Source organism: Petromyzon marinus, chromosome 76 (genome assembly GCF_048934315.1).
Source record: "Petromyzon marinus isolate PM22_M1 ecotype Great Lakes invasive population chromosome 76, UKy_Petmar_22M1.pri1.0, whole genome shotgun sequence".
NCBI classification, from domain to species: domain Eukaryota; kingdom Metazoa; phylum Chordata; class Hyperoartia; order Petromyzontiformes; family Petromyzontidae; genus Petromyzon; species Petromyzon marinus.
In genome coordinates, this window is record NC_133742.1 from 3,987,867 (window position 1) to 4,008,052 (window position 20,186).

The 20,186-nt window shown below is 58.8% G+C and overlaps 2 protein-coding genes across 2 annotated transcripts in view; one reads left to right on the top strand and one right to left on the bottom strand.

Annotated features, from left to right (window-relative positions):
* Positions 1-4,084, top strand: part of WBP4 (WW domain binding protein 4) — a 28,498-nt gene extending 24,414 nt beyond the window's left edge. The window contains exons 9-10 of the mRNA XM_076056580.1: positions 2,679-2,815; positions 3,763-4,084. Of these exons, the coding sequence (XP_075912695.1) occupies positions 2,679-2,815; positions 3,763-4,084 (459 nt within the window). The remainder of the gene's footprint in view (positions 1-2,678; positions 2,816-3,762) is intronic.
* Positions 4,085-15,403: 11,319 nt separating this feature from the next.
* Positions 15,404-20,186, bottom strand: part of LOC116937499 (N-alpha-acetyltransferase 15, NatA auxiliary subunit-like) — a 57,426-nt gene continuing 52,643 nt past the window's right edge. The window contains exons 19-20 of the mRNA XM_076056540.1: positions 19,212-19,309; positions 15,404-16,314 (exon numbers count right to left, since the gene is read on the bottom strand). Of these exons, the coding sequence (XP_075912655.1) occupies positions 15,652-16,314; positions 19,212-19,309 (761 nt within the window). The 3' untranslated portion in view covers positions 15,404-15,651. The remainder of the gene's footprint in view (positions 16,315-19,211; positions 19,310-20,186) is intronic.

The window sequence follows — 20,186 nt, forward strand, 5'->3', positions numbered from 1 at the left end:
GAATAAAGGTGGCAGTTTTTGTGCCAGTTAAAAGGGTAAAACCTATTACTATGATCATTTCTTTGTCAGTGGGCAAACGTACAAAATCAGCAGGGGATCAAATACTTTTTTCCCTCACTGTAAAGGTCCCCCGTGTAGCCTCTAGCAGGCTGTAGGGGCAAGTGCTGTTAGTGAGTAGCAGCAGCAGCGCTGCCTGTGAAGGCTACCGGCACTGTGGCTACACACACAGAGGGGGTGGGTGGTCAGCACCACCACCACGCCCGGCCGCCTTTGTCTCTCCCCCAGTGCTAGCGATGTTCACTACTAGACCACCACTACACCACCACCACCACGACTACACCACCACTACACCAGCTACTCATTTGAGGCTGAGTCGACCTAGGGGAGGCCCAGGACCGGTTCAGATAATCGTCGCTGATGGTGTTGGCCGTGAGCGGGAATCAAACTCGGGTCGCCAGGTTCATAGCGCGGCGTAGCGCTACCCGCTACACTACCGCTCCCCACGCACGCACACACAAACACACACGTACGTACACACACACGTACGCACACACGCACGCACACACGTACATACACACACGAACACGCACGTACGTACACACACGCACGTACGTACACACACGCACGCACGTACACGCACGCACGTGCACGCACGTACACACATGCACGCACGTACACACACACACGCACGTACACGCATGCACGTACACGCATCAACGTACACACCCACGTACGTACACACATGCACGTACGTACACACACGCACGTACACACACAGTACGTACACACACACGTACATACACGCACGCACGTACACGCACGCACGTACACGCACGCACGTACACACACACGTACACACAAGCACGCACGTACAAACACACGCACGTACACACACACGTACACACACGCACGTACAAACACACGCACGTACACACACACACACGTACACACACACACGTACATACACACACATGCACACTCACGTACACACGTACATACACACACGTACATACACACACTCACGTACACACACGCACACACACGTACATACATACACACACACGTACATACACACACACACGTACATACACACACACTCACACACACGTACATACACACACACGTACATACACACACACGTACATACACACAAGCACGTACACACACCCGCACGTACACACACACACGCACGTACACACACACGCACGTACTTACACACACACACACACACGTACATACACACACACACGTACACACACACACACACGTACACACACATACAAACACACACGCACGTACACACACATACACGCACACGCACGTATACACACGCACGCACACACATATACATACACACGCACACACACGCACGTACGTACACACAACAACCGCCATTCGCCACTAAGTGGCGGTGACGTCACCACGACGCTTGTGCCAGGCTATGTGCACCTTGAGGCCACGTGAAGTGTCGAACGCCCGCTGGCAGGAGGTCACGGGGCAGACCCAGGTGCCACGGGTCGACTGACTGAGATGACTGGCTGATCCACCACCTGTGCCCCCTACTGTGCCAACCTGCTGTGCTTTAGCCACCCGGCGCTCCGCTCGTTGTTGTGAGCGTCGCTCCTCCGCCCTCCGTTGTTGTTGGAAGGCGACTGCCTCCAACTGCCCAGTAGCATCCTTCACGAGCCTCCTCCACAGAGGCCGATCCTGGTACCGGTCATCGGCAAGTCCACTCAACTCCACGTCCTCCTGTACCACATCACTCCATCTCTTCTCTAGCCCGTGCCGCGCCCGTTTAGCCCCCTCGATCCGCCCGAACAAAAGCTGTTTCGGCATGCGGTGGCTGGGCATGCGGGCTACATGACCCAGACAACGCAGCCTTGCCTGCCGGAGGAGCTCACCGATGGGACCGTGCCCAGATCTTTCAAGGATTTGTGAGCTCCACACACAATCCAGTCTGGTTAAACCCAGGATGGATCGTAGGCAGGCCAGCCTAAATGTTTCTAACCGGCGAAGATGTTCCATTAGGGGGGTCCATGTTTCGCAAGCGTAGAGAAGGGAGGGAATGACCATGGCCGAGAAGACCTGAAGCTTAGTGCGGAGCGACAGACCAGATAGCTTCCACACAGCGTTACGCAACCGATGAAAAGATATTGCCGCTCGACTGATTCGGAGTGAGACCTCTGCTGTTAAACTGGAGCCAGTCATAAGCACACTGCCCAGGTATGGGAAACTCTCCACTCTCTCCACAACTGCCCCATCACCGATTGGGAGTTGTGGGGGTGGAGTGTCCGATGGTACAAAATACCCAGGCAGGTGCTTAGTTTTGGTGGGGCTGATGGTAAGGCCCCACCTCTTAGTGGCACGCTCCAGTCTCAGCAACAGCAGCGTCTCCAACTCCTCCTCTGAGTGAGCAGCTATTACCAAATCATCGGCATACATAACGTGGTTGAGCAATAGGGAGCCATCCCTTGACCGCACCCGGGCATCGATCAGCCTCCCATTATATCTGTACCAAGTGGAGATTCGCCCGGTACAGCTATTGAAGGCTTCACGAACTACGTGGTCAAAATAGATGTTAAATAATGTACACACACACGTACATACACACACACATACACACACACATACACACACACACGCACCTGTCAATCAAAGCCTCCCCCTTGCCCAACCAGAAACCGGCGCCGCCCACCGCCGCCGCCCTACCCGCGGCCGACGAGGGCAGCCAATTGGAGACCTCGGAGGAGCCCCGCCCCCCGGCGAAGCGGGCCAATCCGTACGGAGCGTGGGAGGAAGTGCGCACGGAGAAGCCGTAAGCCGCGACGCGATTGGTCGAGGAGTTCAACGGTGGCTCAGAGCCAGACTAAGGCTCCTCCCACAGGGTTCAGTGTTAATCACTGGGGGGCTCACAGAGCCAGACTAAGGCTCCCCCCACAGGGTTCAGTGTTAATCACTGGGGGGCTCACAGAGCCAGACTAAGGCTCCCTCTCCCACAGGGTTCAGTGTTAATCACTGGGGGGCTCACAGAGCCAGACTAAGGCCCCCCCCACAGGGTTCAGTGTTAATCACTGGGGGGCTCACAGAGCCAGACTGAGGCTCCCCCCACAGGGTTCAGTGTTAATCACTGGGGGGCTCACAGAGCCAGACTAAGGCTCCCCCCACAGGGTTCAGTGTTAATCACTGGGGGGCTCACAGAGCCACACTAAGGCTCCCCCCACAGGGTTCAGTGTTAATCACTGGGGGGCTCACAGAGCCAGACTAAGGCTCCCCCCACAGGGTTTAGTGTTAATCACTGGGGGGCTCACAGAGCCAGACTAAGGCCCCCCCCACAGGGTTCAGTGTTAATCACTGGGGGGCTCACAGAGCCAGACTAAGGCTCCCCCCACAGGGTTCAGTGTTAATCACTGGGGGGCTCACAGAGCCAGACTAAGGCTCCCCCCACAGGGTTCAGTGTTAATCACTGGGGGGCTCACAGAGCCAGACAGGCTCCCCCCACAGGGTTCAGTGTTAATCACTGGGGGGCTCACAGAGCCAGACTAAGGCTCCCCCCACAGGGTTCAGTGTTAATCACTGGGGGGCTCACAGAGCCAGACTAAGGCTCCCCCCACAGGGTTCAGTGTTAATCACTGGGGGGCTCACAGAGCCAGACTAAGGCCCCCCCCAACAGGGTTCACTGTTAATCACTGGGGGGCTCACTGGGGGGCTCACAGAGCCAGACTGAGGCCGTTTCTCTTTCTTGTCCACCAACCCCCACCCAAGGGTTCCTCTGGACTTGGAGTTGCCGATCACGTGGGAGGAGGAGGAGGAGGGGGGGCAGGGGGAGTGGGGGGAGGGGGAGGAGGAGTGGGGGGAGGGGGAGGAGAGGGGGGCAGGAGTGGGGGGAGGGTGGGGGGGCTGGAGGGGGGGCCCAGCTCAGCCCCAGCGACCTCGGGGACCCTTCCAGGAGAGGGCGACCCCGGCACTGGGGGTCACCGCGGGGGTCACCGCGGGGGTCACCGCGGGGGTCACGGCGGTGTTCAAGAAGAGGCGGGGGGCTGGGGGCTCGCGCAGCCTGCGGGCACGGAGACGCGGGGACGAGTAGAGACACGGGGACACGTGGGGAGTAGAGACACGGGGACACGTGGGGAGTAGAGACACGGGGACACGTGGGGAGTAGAGACACGGGGGGAGTAGAGACACGGAGACACGGGGGGAGTAGAGACACGGGGACACGTGGGGGAGACACGTGGGGAGTAGAGACACGGAGACACGGGGGGAGTAGAGACACGGGGACACGTGGGGGAGACACGTGGGGAGTAGAGACACGGGGGGAGTAGAGACACGGAGACACGGGGGGAGTAGAGACACGGGGGGAGTAGAGACACGGAGACACGTGGGGAGTAGAGACACGGGGGGAGTAGAGACACGGAGACACGTGGGGAGTAGAGACACGGGGGGAGTAGAGACACGGGGGGAGTAGAGACACGTGGGGAGTAGAGACACGGGGGGAGTAGAGACACGGGGGGAGTAGAGACACGGGGGGAGTAGAGACACGGGGGGAGTAGAGACACGGGGACACGGGGGGAGTAGAGACACGGAGACACGGGGGGAGTAGAGACACGGGGGGAGTAGAGACACGGGGGGAGTAGAGACACGGGGGGAGTAGAGACACGGGGACACGGGGGGAGTAGAGACACGGAGACACGGGGGGAGTAGAGACACGTGGGGGAGACAGGGGGAGACAGGGGGAGAGACGGGGGGGGGAGACAGGGGGGGGAGACAGGGGGGGAGACAGGGGGGGAGACACGGGGGGGAGACAGGGGGGGAGACACGGGGGGGAGACAGGGGGGGAGACGGGGGGAGAGACGGGGGGGGAGACAGGGGGGGGGAGACAGGGGGGGAGACAGGGGGGGAGACACGGGGGGGAGACAGGGGGAGAGACGGGGGGGGGAGACAGGGGGGGGAGACAGGGGGGGAGACAGGGGGGGAGACACGGGGGGGAGACAGGGGGGGAGACAGGGGGGGAGACGGGGGGAGAGACGGGGGGGGAGACAGGGGGGGGGAGACAGGGGGGGAGACAGGGGGGGAGACACGGGGGGGAGACACGGGGGGGAGACAGGGGGGGGAGACAGGGGGGGGAGACAGGGGGGGGAGACACGGGGGGGAGACGGGGGGAGAGACGGGGGGGGAGACAGGGGGGGGGAGACAGGGGGGGAGACAGGGGGGGAGACACGGGGGGGAGACAGGGGGGGGAGACACGGGGGGGAGACACGGGGGGGAGACACGGGGGGGAGACACGGGGGGGAGACACGGGGGGGAGACAGGGGGGGGAGACAGGGGGGGGAGACACGGGGGGGAGACGGGGGGGAGACGGGGGGGAGACGGGGGGAGAGACGGGGGGGGAGACAGGGGGGGGAGACACGGGGGGGAGACACGGGGGGGAGACACGGGGGGGAGACAGGGGGGGAGACAGGGGGGGAGACATGGGGAGAGACGGGGGGGGAGACACGGGGGGGAGACAGGGGGGGGAGACACGGGGGGAGACAGGGGGGGAGACACGGGGAGACAGGGGGGGAGACAGGGGGGGAGACACGGGGGGAGACAGGGGGGGAGACACGGGGGGAGACGTGGGGACGAGTAGAGACACGGGGAGACAGGGGGGGAGACACGGGGGGAGACGGGGGGAGACACGGGGGGAGACACGGGGGGAGACAGGGGGGGAGACACGGGGGGAGACACGGGGGGAGACACGGGGGGAGACACGGGGGGAGACACGAGTAGAGACACGAGTAGAGACACGAGTAGAGACACGAGTAGAGACACGAGTAGAGACACGAGTAGAGACACGAGTAGAGACACGAGTAGAGACACGAGTAGAGACACGAGTAGAGACACGAGTAGAGACACGAGTAGAGACACGAGTAGAGACGGGGAGACACGGGGGGAGACACTGGGGGAGACACGGGGGGAGACACAGGGGGAGACACGAGTAGAGACACGGGGAGACACGGGGGGAGACACGGGGGGAGACACTGGGGGAGACACGGGGGGAGACACAGGGGGAGACACGAGTAGAGACACGGGGAGACACGGGGGGAGACACGGGGGGAGACACTGGGGGAGACACGGGGGGAGACACAGGGGGAGACACGAGTAGAGACACGGGGAGACACGGGGGGAGACACAGGGGGAGACACGAGTAGAGACACGGGGAGACACGGGGGGAGACACGGGGGGAGACACGGGGGGAGACACGGGAGGGGACACGGGGGAGACACGGGGGAGACACGGGGGGGAGACACGGGGGGGAGACAGGGGGGGGAGACAGGGGGGGGAGACACGGGGGGGAGACGGGGGGGAGACGGGGGGAGAGACGGGGGGGGAGACAGGGGGGGGAGACACGGGGGGGAGACACGGGGGGGAGACACGGGGGGGAGACACGGGGGGGAGACACGGGGGGGAGACACGGGGGGGAGACAGGGGGGGAGACAGGGGGGGAGACATGGGGAGAGACGGGGGGGGAGACACGGGGGGGAGACAGGGGGGGGAGACACGGGGGGAGACAGGGGGGGAGACACGGGGAGACAGGGGGGGAGACAGGGGGGGAGACACGGGGGGAGACAGGGGGGGAGACACGGGGGGAGACGTGGGGACGAGTAGAGACACGGGGAGACAGGGGGGGAGACACGGGGGGAGACGGGGGAGACACGGGGGGAGACACGGGGGGAGACAGGGGGGGAGACACGGGGGGAGACACGGGGGGAGACACGGGGGGAGACACGGGGGGAGACACGAGTAGAGACACGAGTAGAGACACGAGTAGAGACACGAGTAGAGACACGAGTAGAGACGGGGAGACACGGGGGGAGACACTGGGGGAGACACGGGGGGAGACACAGGGGGAGACACGAGTAGAGACACGGGGAGACACGGGGGGAGACACGGGGGGAGACACTGGGGGAGACACGGGGGGAGACACAGGGGGAGACACGAGTAGAGACACGGGGAGACACGGGGGGAGACACGGGGGGAGACACTGGGGGAGACACGGGGGGAGACACAGGGGGAGACACGAGTAGAGACACGGGGAGACACGGGGGGAGACACAGGGGGAGACACGAGTAGAGACACGGGGAGACACGGGGGGAGACACGGGGGGAGACACGGGGGGAGACACGGGAGGGGACACGGGGGAGACACGGGGGAGACACGGGGGGAGACACGGGAGGAGACGCGGGGGGGGACACGGGGGGAGACACGGGGGGAGACACGGGGGGAGACACGGGGGGAGACACGGGGGGAGACACGGGGGGAGACACGAAGACAAGGGAGGCGACATGGAGACACACTGATACACACGGAGACACGGGGGGGGGGCAAACGTGGACACACGGAGACACGGGCGGAGATCCGGGTTCTATTAAACGCGCCTCGTTTACTGCCTGAGTCCGTGTGGAGTTAACAGCTGGAGACACTATACACTACATTATACACTACACTACTGTACACTACACTATACACTACATTATACACTATACACTACACTACTATACACTACACACTATACTATACACTACACTATACACTACACTATACACTACATTATACACTACACTACTATACACTACACTACTATACACTACACTATACCCTACATTATACACTACACTATACACTACACTACTATACACTACATTATACACTACACTATACACTACATTATACACTACAATATACACTACACTATACACTACACTACTATACACTACACTACTATACACTACATTATACACTACACAATACACTACACTACTATACACTACTATACACATTATACACTACGCTATACACTACACTACTATACACTACACTATACACTACACTATAGAACTATACACTATACACTAAACTATACACTACACTATACACTACACTATACAACTATACACTACACTATACACTACACACTATACAACTATACACTACACTATACACTACACACTATACAACTATACACTACACTATACACACTATACACTACACACTATACACTACACTATACACACTATACACTACACACTATACAACTATACACTGCACTATACACACACTATTCTACACACACACTACACTACATCTCACCGTCGCACTCACCCACTCACCATCTCACTCACCCACTCATCATCTCACTCACCCACTCACCATCTCACTCACCCACTCACCATCTCACTCACCCACTCATCATCTCACTCACCCACTCACCATCTCACTCACCCACTCACCATCTCACTCACCCACTCACCATCTCACTCACCATCTCACTCACCTCATCATCTCACTCACCATATCACTCACCCACTCACCATGTCACTCACCCACTCACCATCTCATTCACCATCTCACTCACCATCCCACTCACCCACTCACCCACTCACCATCTCACTCACCCACCCACTCACCATCTCACTCACCCACTCACCATCTCACTCACCATCTCACCATCTCTCACTCACCATTTCACTCATCCACTCACCACCTCACTCACCCACTCACCACCTCACTCACCCACTCACCATTTCACTCACCACCTCACTCACCATTTCACTCACCACCTCACTCACACACTCACCATTTCACTCACCCACTCACCACCTCACTCACCCATTCACCATCTCACTCACCACCTCACTCACCCACTCACCATCTCACTCACCCACTCACCATCTCTCTCACGCACTCACCATCTCTCTCACGCACTCACCATCTCACTCACCCACTCACCATCTCACTCACCCACTCACCATCTCACTCTCCCGCTCACCATCTGACTCACCCGCCCACCATCTCGCTCACCCACTCACCATTTCACTCACCCACTCACCATTTCACTCACCCACTCACCATCTCACTCACCCACTCACCATCTCACTCACCACCTCACTCACTCACCATTTCACTCACCCACTCACCATCTCACTCACCCACTCACCATCTCACCACCTCACTCACCCACTCACCATCTCACCCACTCACCATCTCACGCACTCACCATCTCACTCACCCACTCACCACCTCATCACCTCACTCACCATTTCACTCACCCACTCACCACCTCATCACCTCACTCACTCACCATTTCACTCACCCACTCACCATCTCACTCACCCACTCACCACCTCACTCGCCATCTCACTCACCCACTCACCATTTCACTCACCCACTCACCACCTCACTCACTCACCATTTCACTCACCCACTCACCATCTCACTCACCATCCCACTCACCATCTCACTCACCACCTCACCATCTCACTCACCATCTCACCCAACCCAGAGAGACCTTTCGTACGTGACACGATCCCACTCAACCCACGTGACACGATCCCACTCACCCCACGTGACTCAGCCGGCACGGTTGCTCCAAACTCAAATCTCTTTATTCACGAGGGTGCCTCGCTCAGTAGCATCACGTGACACACTGGGGGTGGGGGGAGGCCACGCCCTCAACGGGCGGGGCTAAGCGTCTAAGTGGGCGGGACCAGGAGCTAAGCGACCAATAGGGCGAAGGGGGGGGAGGGGGCAAGCCGCGGGTATAAAAGTGGGGAGGCGGGGCTGAAAGCCCCCCCCCCCACAGCCCCTCAAAGCGATTACGTCACCGCTCCGGTGGGGAGGGGGGGGCCCCAGTGACGTGGTGGGGTAATGAGGGAGGGGGGATTCCCCAGTCAATGGGTGGTGGGTGGAGAGTGTCATGTAGGAGGGTGGGGGGGGGGAGGGGCTTAATCCCTCAGTGACGTCACAGGTTTGGGGTGGGGGCAGCAAAAGGTCATTGGTGACGTCACAAAGTGGGGAAAAAAAATTCAACCAATAAACACAAAGTGATGATGATGACGATGATGATGGCGGCGATGATGGCGACGATGATGATGATAGGGAAACCCCACAGCAACACAAAGCCTCGTCATGCGTCATTCCGTCAAACAAACCGAGTCGCAAGCCAATCAACACCAGGGGCTGCCCCCCACCCCCCACCGTGGATAACCGGGTCACAGCATGGCAGATAACCAGGTAACTTGCAGTGCGGATAACCAGGTAACTTGCAGTGCGGATAACCAGGTAACTTGCAGTGCGGATAACCGGATCAACAGGATGGCAGATAACCAGGTAACTTGCAGTGCTGATAACCAGGTAACTGCAGTGCGGATAACCAGGTAACTTGCAGTGCGGATAACCGGATCAACAGCATGGCAGATAACCAGGTAACTTGCAGTGCGGATAACCGGGTCACAGCATGGCAGATAACCAGGTAACTTGCAGTGCGGATAACCGGGTCAACAGCATGGCAGATAACCAGGTAACTTGCAGTGCGGATAACCAGGTAACTTGCAGTGCGGATAACCGGGTCAACAGCATGGCAGATAAGCAGGTAACTTGCAGTGCGGATAACCAGGTAACTTGCAGTGCGGATAACCGGATCAACAGGATGGGCAGATAACCAGGTAACTTGCAGTGCGGATAACCGGATCACTGCATTGAAGATAACCAGGTAACTTGCAGTGCGGATAACCAGGTAACTTGCAGCGCGGATAACAGAGTCACTGCAGTGAAGATAACCAGATCACTGCATGGCAGATAACCAGGTAACTTGCAGTGCAGATAACCAGGTAACTTGCAGTGCGGATAACCAGGTAACTTGCAGTGCGGATAACCGGATCAACAGCATGGCAGATAACCAGGTAACTTGCAGTGCGGATAACCGGATCAACAGCATGGCAGATAACCAGGTAACTTGCAGTGCGGATAACCGGATCAACAGCATGGCAGATAACCAGGTAACTTGCAGTGCGGATAACCGGATCAACAGCATGGCAGATAACCAGGTAACTGCAGTGCGGATAACCGGATCAACAGCATGGCAGATAACCGGATCAACAGCATGGCAGATAATGTGACTCGACTCCTCCTCCTCCAGATGCTGGGGATGTGGTGGTGGGGAGTGTGGTGGTGGGGGGTGGTGGTGGGGGGGGGGTGTGGTGGGGGGGTGTGGTGGGGGGGTGTGGTGGGGGGGTGTGGTGGTGGGGGGCACTAGCGAGTAGGGGGGGGGTGTAGGAGGGAGGGGCGCTTCGGTTCAGCTTGCATCACAGTCGCACACTCGCACAGACCACGTGCAGCACTGCACCCACCCACACACACCCACACACACCCACACACACACACACCCAGACACACACCCAGACACACACACACACCCAGACACACACCCACACACCCACAAACATACCCAGACACACACCCACACACCCACACACCCAGACACACACACCCACCTGCCCACACACCCACCCACCCACCTGCCCACACACCCACCCACCCACCTGCCCACACACCCACCCACCCACCCGCCCACACAACCACCCACCCGTATCTGAGTGTCTGTGTGTGTGTCTGTGCGTGTGTTTGTGTGTGTGTCTGTGCGAGTGTCTGTGCGAGTGTCTGTGTGTGTGTCTGTGTGAGTGTGTGTGCGTGTGTCTGTGTGTGTGTCTGTGCGTGTGTGCGAGTGTCTGTGTGAGTATCTGTGCGTGAGTGTCTGTGTGTGTTTCTGTGTGAGTGTCTGTGTGAGTGTCTGTGTGAGTGGCTGTGCGAGTGTCTGTGTGAGTGTCTGTGCGAGTGTCTGTGCGAGTGTCTGTGTGAGTGTCTGTGCGAGTGTCTGTGTGAGTGTCTGTGTGTGTGTGTGTATGTGTGTGTCTGTGTGTGTGTCTGTGTGTGTGTCTGTGTGAGTGCCTGTGTGTATGTCTGTGCGTGTGTCTGTGTGAGTGTCTGTGTGTGTGTCTGTGTGAGTGTCTGTGCATGTGTCTGTGCGAGTGTATGTGCGTGAGTGTCTGTGCGTGTGTCTGTGTGTGTCTGTGTGAGTGTCTGTGTGAGTGTCTGTGTGAGTGTCTGTGTGTGTGTGTCTGTGCGTGTGTCTGCGTGAGTGTGTGTGCGTGTGTCTGTGCGTGTGTCTGTGCGTGTGTCTGTGCGAGTGTCTGTGTGAGTAGCTGTGCGTGAGTGTCTGTGTGTGTTTCTGTGTGAGTGTCTGTGTGAGTGTCTGTGTGAGTGGCTGTGCGAGTGTCTGTGTGAGTGTCTGTGTGAGTGTCTGTGTGAGTGGCTGTGCGAGTGTCTGTGCGAGTGTCTGTGTGAGTGTCTGTGTGTGTGTGTCTGTGTGTGTATGTGTGTGTCTGTGTGTGTCTGTGTGTGTGTCTGTGTGTGTGTCTGTGTGAGTGCCTGTGTGTGTGTCTGTGCGTGTGTCTGTGTGAGTGTCTGTGCATGTGTCTGTGCGAGTGTATGTGCGTGAGTGTCTGTGTGTGTGTCTGTGCGAGTGTCTGTGCGTGTGTCTGTGCGTGTGTCTGTGCGTGTGTCTGTGCGTGTGTCTGTGTGTCTGCGTGAGTGTCTGTGCGTGTGTCTGCGTGTGTGTGAGGGGGGGGGCTACCCGGGGGAGCTTTGTCTTTGGCTGGTTGGTAGAGCGGAGTTCATTAAAAGCAGAGGAGGGCGCTGCCACGCCAACACCCACTGGCGACTAGGCGGGAGGGGTGAGCGAGAGGGTGAGCGAAGGGGTGAGATGGTGAGTGAGGGGGTGAGCGAGTGGGTGAGTGAGTGGGTGATTCAGTGAGAGAGCGAGTGAGGAGGTGAGTGAGGAGGTGAGTGAGGAGGTGAGTGAGAGGGTGAGTGAGAGAGAGTGAGAAAGAGAGTAAGAGGGTGAGCGAGTGAGAGGGTGAGCGAGAGAGAGGGTGATTCAGTGAGGGCGAGTGAGAAGGTGAGTGAGAGGGTGAGTGAGTGAGAGGGTGAGTGTGTGAGTGAGTGAGAGGGTGAGTGTGTGAGTGAGTGAGAGGGTGAGTGAGAGGGTGAGTGAGTGAGTGAGAGGGTGAGTGAGAGGGTGAGTGAGGGTGAGTGAGTGAGAGGGTGAGTGAGTGAGAGGGTGAGTGAGAGAGAGAGTGAGAGGGTGAATGAGAGGGTGAGTGAGAGGGTGAGTGAGAGGGTGAGTGAGAGGGTGAGTGAGTGAGAGGGTGAGTGAGTGAGTGAGAGGGTGAGTGTGTGAGTGAGAGGGTGAGTGAGAGGGTGAGTGAGTGAGAGGGTGAGTGAGAGGGTGGGTGAGTGTGTGAGTGAGAGGGTGAGTGAGTGAGAGGGTGAGTGAGTGAGAGGGTGAGTGAGAGGGTGAGTGGGTGAGTGAGAGGGTGAGTGGGGGCCGCCCCAACCCCCCACCCAGTCCAACGCACCCCCACTAAAGCCATCACTGACACACACACACACCCCCCTACTACACACACACACACTACCCCCCTACTACACACACACACACACACCCCCTAGCACACACACACACCCACCCCACTACACACACACACACCCACCCCACTACACACACACACACCCACCCCACTACACACACCCCCAGCACACACACACCCCACTACACACACACACACCCACCCCACTACACACACACCCCACTACACACACACACCCCACTACACACACACCCTACTACACACACACCCACCCCACTACACACACACACACCCCACTACACACACACCCCACTACACACACCCCACTACACACACACACCCCACTACACACACACCCTACTACACACACACCCACCCCACTACACACACACACCCCACTACACACACACACCCCACTACACACACACACCCTACCACACACACACACACCCTACTACACACACACACACACTACTACACACACACACACATGTACCCCCCTACTACACACACACACATGTACCCCCCTACTACACACACACACCCTACTACACACACACACCCTACTACACACACCCCACTACACACACCCCACTACACACACACACACACCCTACTACACACACACCCTACTACACACACACACACACCCTACTACACACACACACACCCTACTACACACACGCCTGACATCACTCCCCCCCCAATGGAACCCATCAACGAGTCGACGCACTCCCACAGGCCCATAGGGCCCCCCTCCCCCCCACACGAGTAGCTCCACCCCCCCCCACCTCCCGCTCACCCCCCCACTGCGTGTTTGCAAGGACCTGCACCCACCCACACAACCACACACACACACTCACTACACACACACACTCACTACACACCCACACACACTACACACACACACCCACCCACACACACACTCACTACACACACCCACACACACACACACCCACCCACCCACACACACCCACACACACACTCACTACACACACCCACACACTCCTCACTATACACCACCACAGACACAGCCTGGGGTGGGTGGGGTGGGGTGGGTGGGTAGGGTGGGTAGGGTGAGTGAGTGGGGTGAGTGGGGTGGGGTGAGTGGGGTGGGGTGAGTGGGGTGAGGTGAGTGGGGTGAGTGGGGTGAGTGGGGTGAGTGAGTGGGATGAGTGGGGTGGGGTGAGTGGGGTGGGATGAGTGGGGTGAGTGGGGTGAGTGGGGTGAGTGGGGTGGGGTGAGTGGGGTGAGTGGGGTGATTGGGGTGGGATGAGTGGGGTGAGTGGGGTGGGTGGAGTGGGGTGAGTGAGGTGGGTGGGGTGAGTGGGGTGGGGTGAGTGGGGTGATTGGGGTGGGGTGAGTGGGGTGAGTGGGGTGAGTGGGGTGGGTGAGTGGGGTGAGTGGGGTGAGTGGGGTGAGGTGAGTGGGGTGAGTGGGGTGAGTGAGTGGGGTGAGTGGGGTGAGTGGGGTGAGTGGGGTGGGGTGAGTGGGGTGGGTGGGGTGGGGTGAGTGGGGTGGGATGAGTGGGGTGAGTGGGGTGGGTGGAGTGGGGTGAGTGGGGTGGGTGGGGTGAGTGGGGTGGGGTGAGTGGGGTGAGTGGGGTGATTGGGGTGGGATGAGTGGGGTGAGTGGGGTGGGTGGAGTGGGGTGAGTGAGGTGGGTGGGGTGAGTGGGGTGGGGTGAGTGGGGTGAGTGGGGTGATTGGGGTGGGGTGAGTGGGGTGAGTGGGGTGAGTGGGGTGGGTGAGTGGGGTGAGTGGGGTGAGTGGGGTGAGGTGAGTGGGGTGAGTGGGGTGAGTGAGTGGGGTGAGTGGGGTGAGTGGGGTGGGGTGAGTGGGGTGGGTGGGGTGGGGTGAGTGGGGTGAGTGGGGTGAGTGGGGTGGGGTGAGTGGGGTGAGTGGGGTGAGTGGGGTGGGGTGAGTGGGGTGAGTGGGGTGGGGTGAGTGGGGTGAGTGGGGTGAGTGGGGTGAGTGGGGTGGGGTGGGTGGGGTGAGTGGGGTGAGTGGGGTGGGGTGAGTGGGGTGAGTGGGGTGGGGTGAGTGAGGTGAGTGGGGTGAGTGGGGTGGGGTGAGTGAGGTGAGTGGGGTGAGTGGATTTGGTGGGGGTGGGAGCACGCCCAGATGAGCCCTCAAGCCCTACCCACCCATGCCCACAGCTCACCACACCTCACCTCACCACACCACACCTCACCACACCGCACCTCACCTCACCGCACCACACCTGACCTCACCACACCTGACCACACCACACCTCACCACACCACACCTCACCACACCACACGTCACCACACCTCACCACACCGCACCTCACCTCACCGCACCACACCACACCACACCTCACCACACCACACCTCACACCTCACCACACCACACCTCACCACACCACACCACACCGCACCGCACCACCAATCACATCTCGTTGTGCGCCCCTCCGTGATGGTTGAGCTCCCGCGGCCGCATCGACTGTGCCGGTGACGACCCTCCCCCTCCTCCTCCACCTCCTCCACCACCTCCTCCTCCTCCTCCACCTCCTCCTCCACCACCTCCTCCACCTCCACCTCCTCCACCGCCTCCGTCGTCGTCTGCCCGCTGGTGCCGCTTGGCCCCGGCACGACTCGTTTGCCGCTCCTTCTCCCGGTGACGGCCGTCGCCGTCGCCGTGGTGATTCTCACCGCCGACGCCGCGCTCCACCACCACCTCCTCCTCCTCCTCCTCCTCGTCCTCCTCCTCCTCCTCGTCGTCATCCTCGTCCTCCTCCTCCTCCTCGTCGCGGCGGTGATGGTGGTGGTGGTGGTGGTGCCGCGGGGAAGAGGCGGTGCCGGTGCCGGTGCCGGTGCCGCCGCTGCCGCCCCCTCCTGCCGAGGAGTTGCAGCAGGAGGAGGAGGAGGAGGAGGGACTGAAGGCGCTGGCCAGAGGGTAGAGGTCGTGGCACCGTCGGCGGTAGTCGTCCAGCGCCGACGGCGAGGAGGTGGGCGAGGAGGTGGGCGAGGAGGTGGACGAGGAGGTGGACGAGGAGGTGGACGAGTCGCCCAGCTCGCCGTTGGCGAGCGCCTGGCACACCTGGACGCACACCTAGAACGGAGGGGGATGGGGGGTGGGGGGGAGACGCGGAGCAAGGCGGCGTCGTCAGGGGTCGCGGTAGAACTCACGACCTCCTGCAGACCGGGAGAGGTAGTCAACATCTCAAACATCTCATAGCCACCGTGGTGATGATGAGAGACACAGATACACAACACACGACCTCCTGTAGACCGGGCGAGGTAGTCAACATCTCATAGCCACCGTGGTGATGATGAGAGACACAGATACACAACACACGACCTCCTGCAGACCGGGAGAGGTAGTCAACATCTCAAACATCTCATAGCCACCGTGGTGATGATGAGAGACACAGATACACAACACACGACCTCCTGTAGACCGGGCGAGGTAGTCAACATCTCATAGCCACCGTGGTGATGATGAGAGACACAGATACACAACACACGACCTCCTGCAGACCGGGCGAGGTAGTCAACATCTCAAACATCTCATAGCCACCGTGGTGATGATGAGAGACACAGATACACAACACACGACCTCCTGTAGACCGGGCGAGGTAGTCAACATCTCATAGCCACCGTGGTGATGATGAGAGACACAGATACACAACACACGACCTCCTGCAGACCGGGAGAGGTAGTCAACATCTCAAACATCTCATAGCCACCGTGGTGATGATGAGAGACACAGATACACAACACACGACCTCCTGTAGACCGGGCGAGGTAGTCAACATCTCAAACATCTCATAGCCACCGTGGTGATGATGAGAGACACAGATACACAACTCACGACCCTCCTGTAGACCAGGCGAGGTAGTCAACATCTCATAGCCACCGTGGTGATGATGATGAGAGACACAGATACACAACACACGACCTCCTGTAGACCGGGCGAGGTAGTCAACATCTCATAGCCACCGTGGTGATGATGAGAGACACAGATACACAACACACGACCTCCTGCAGACCGGGCGAGGTAGTCAACATCTCAAACATCTCATAGCCACCGTGGTGATGATGAGAGACACAGATACACAACACACGACCTCCTGTAGACCGGGCGAGGTAGTCAACATCTCATAGCCACCGTGGTGATGATGAGAGACACAGATACACAACACACGACCTCCTGTAGACCGGGCGAGGTAGTCAACATCTCAAACATCTCATAGCCACCGTGGTGATGATGAGAGACACAGATACACAACACACGACCTCCTGTAGACCGGGCGAGGTAGTCAACATCTCATAGCCACCGTGGTGATGATGAGAGACACAGATACACAACACACGACCTCCTGCAGACCGGGAGAGGTAGTCAACATCTCAAACATCTCATAGCCACCGTGGTGATGATGAGAGACACAGATACACAACACACGACCTCCTGTAGACCGGGCGAGGTAGTCAACATCTCAAACATCTCATAGCCACCGTGGTGATGATGAGAGACACAGATACACAACTCACGACCCTCCTGTAGACCAGGCGAGGTAGTCAACATCTCATAGCCACCGTGGTGATGATGATGAGAGACACAAATACACAACACACGACCTCCTGTAGACCGGGCGAGGTAGTCAACATCTCATAGCCACCGTGGTGATGATGAGAGACACAGATACACAACACACGACCTCCTGTAGACCGGGCGAGGTAGTCAACATCTCATAGCCGCCGTGGTGATGATGAGACACACAAATACACAACACACGACCTCCTGTATACCGGGCGAGGTAGTCAACATCTCACAGCCACCGTGGTGATGATGATGATGAGAGAGACACAAATACACAACACACAACCTCCTGTCGACCAGGCGAGGTAGTCAACATCTCATAGCCACCGTGGTGATGAGAGAGAGACACAAATACACAACTCACGACCTCCTGTAGACCGGGCGAGGTAGTCAACATCTCATAGCCACCGTGATGATTATGAGAGAGAGAGAGAGACACAACTCCACATATACAGCAGCAGCAGCAGGCATCGTCAGGGTCCGGGGATCATGTGGTCCAGCCTGGTTGCCAGGACAACCGCGCTCCATCACTACCATCGTCACCATCACAACCATCATCACCATCACAACCCTCACCATCACAACCATCATCACCATCACAACCATCACCATCACAACCATCACCACCACCATCACAACCATCACCACCATCACAACCATCACTACAATCGTCACCATCACAACCATCATCACCGTGACAACCATCACCACCATCACAACCATCACCTTGATGGAGCGATCGGTCATCGTGTGGTCCAGCCGGTTGCCAGGGGCGACCGTGCTCCATCACTACCATCGTCACCATCGCAACCCTCACCATCACAACCATCACAACCACCACCATCACCACCATCACCACCGTCACCATCACAACCATCACCATATCACTACCATCATCACCATCACAACCGTCATCACAACCATCACCATCACAACCATCACCATGACAACCATCACCATGACAACCATCACAACCCTCACCTTGATGGAGCGATCGGTCATCCTGTGGTCCAGCCTGGTTGCCAGGACAACCGCGCTCTATCACAACCATCGTCACCATCACAACCATTGTCACCATCACAACCCTCACCATCACAAACACTGTCACCATCACAACCATCACCACCACCACCATCACAACCACCACCATCACCACCATCACCACCGTCACCATCACAACCATCACCATATCACTACCATCGTCACCATCACAACCATCACCACCATCACAACCATCACCTTGATGGAGCGATCGGTCATCGTGTGGTCCAGCCTGGTTGCCAGGGGCGACCGTGCTCCATCACAACCATCATCGTCACCATCACAACCATCACCATCACCACCATCACCACCATCACAACCATCACTATGACAACCATCACCATGACAACCATCACAACCCTCACCTTGATGGAGCGATCGGTCATCGTGTGGTCCAGCCTGGTTGCCAGGGCGACGGCTCTCTCTGAGCTCGAGGGATCCAGGTAGTACATCATCTTAGCACCTGGAGCAAAGCGCAGCGGTCAAAACAACAACAACCAACAACAACCAACAACAACCAACAACAACCAACAACAACAACAACCAACAACAACAGCCGCCGTTCGCCAACAAGCGGCGACGACGTCACCCACCACGGCGCCCACCGTGCCAGGCTAGGTGCACGTTGAGGCCCGACGCGTCAAAGTGTCGAACGCCCGCCGGCAGGAGGTCACGGGACAGACCCTGCAAGTGCCACGGGTTTGTACTGCTGTGCCAGGCTAGGTGCATGAGGAGGAGGTCACGGTACAGACCCAGCAGGTGCCATGGGTTGACTGCTGTGCCAGGCTAGGTGCATGAGGAGGAGGTCACGGGACAGACCCAGCAGGTGCCATGGGTTGACTGCTGTGCCAGGCTAGGTGCATGAGGAGGAGATCACGGGACAGACCCAGCAGGTGCCATGGGTTTGACTGCTGCTGTGCCAGGCTAGGTGCATGAGGAGGTCACGGGACAGACCCAGCAGGTGCCACGGGTTTGTACTGCTGTGCCAGGCTAGGTGCATGAGGAGGAGGTGACGGGACAGACCCTGCAGGTGCCATGGGTTGACTGCTGTGCCAGGCTAGGTGCATGAGGAGGAGGTCACGGGACAGACCCAGCAGGTGCCATGGGTTGACTGCTGTGCCAGGCTAGGTGCATGAGGAGGAGGTCACGTGACAGACCCAGCAGGTGCCATGGGTTTGACTGCTGTGCCAGGCTAGGTGCATGAGGAGGAGGTCACGGGACAGACCCTGCAGGTGCCACGGGTTGACTGCTGTGCCAGGCTAGGTTCATGAGGAGGTGGTGACGGGACAGACCCAGCAGGTGCCACGGGTTGACTGCTGTGCCAGGCTAGGTGCATGAGG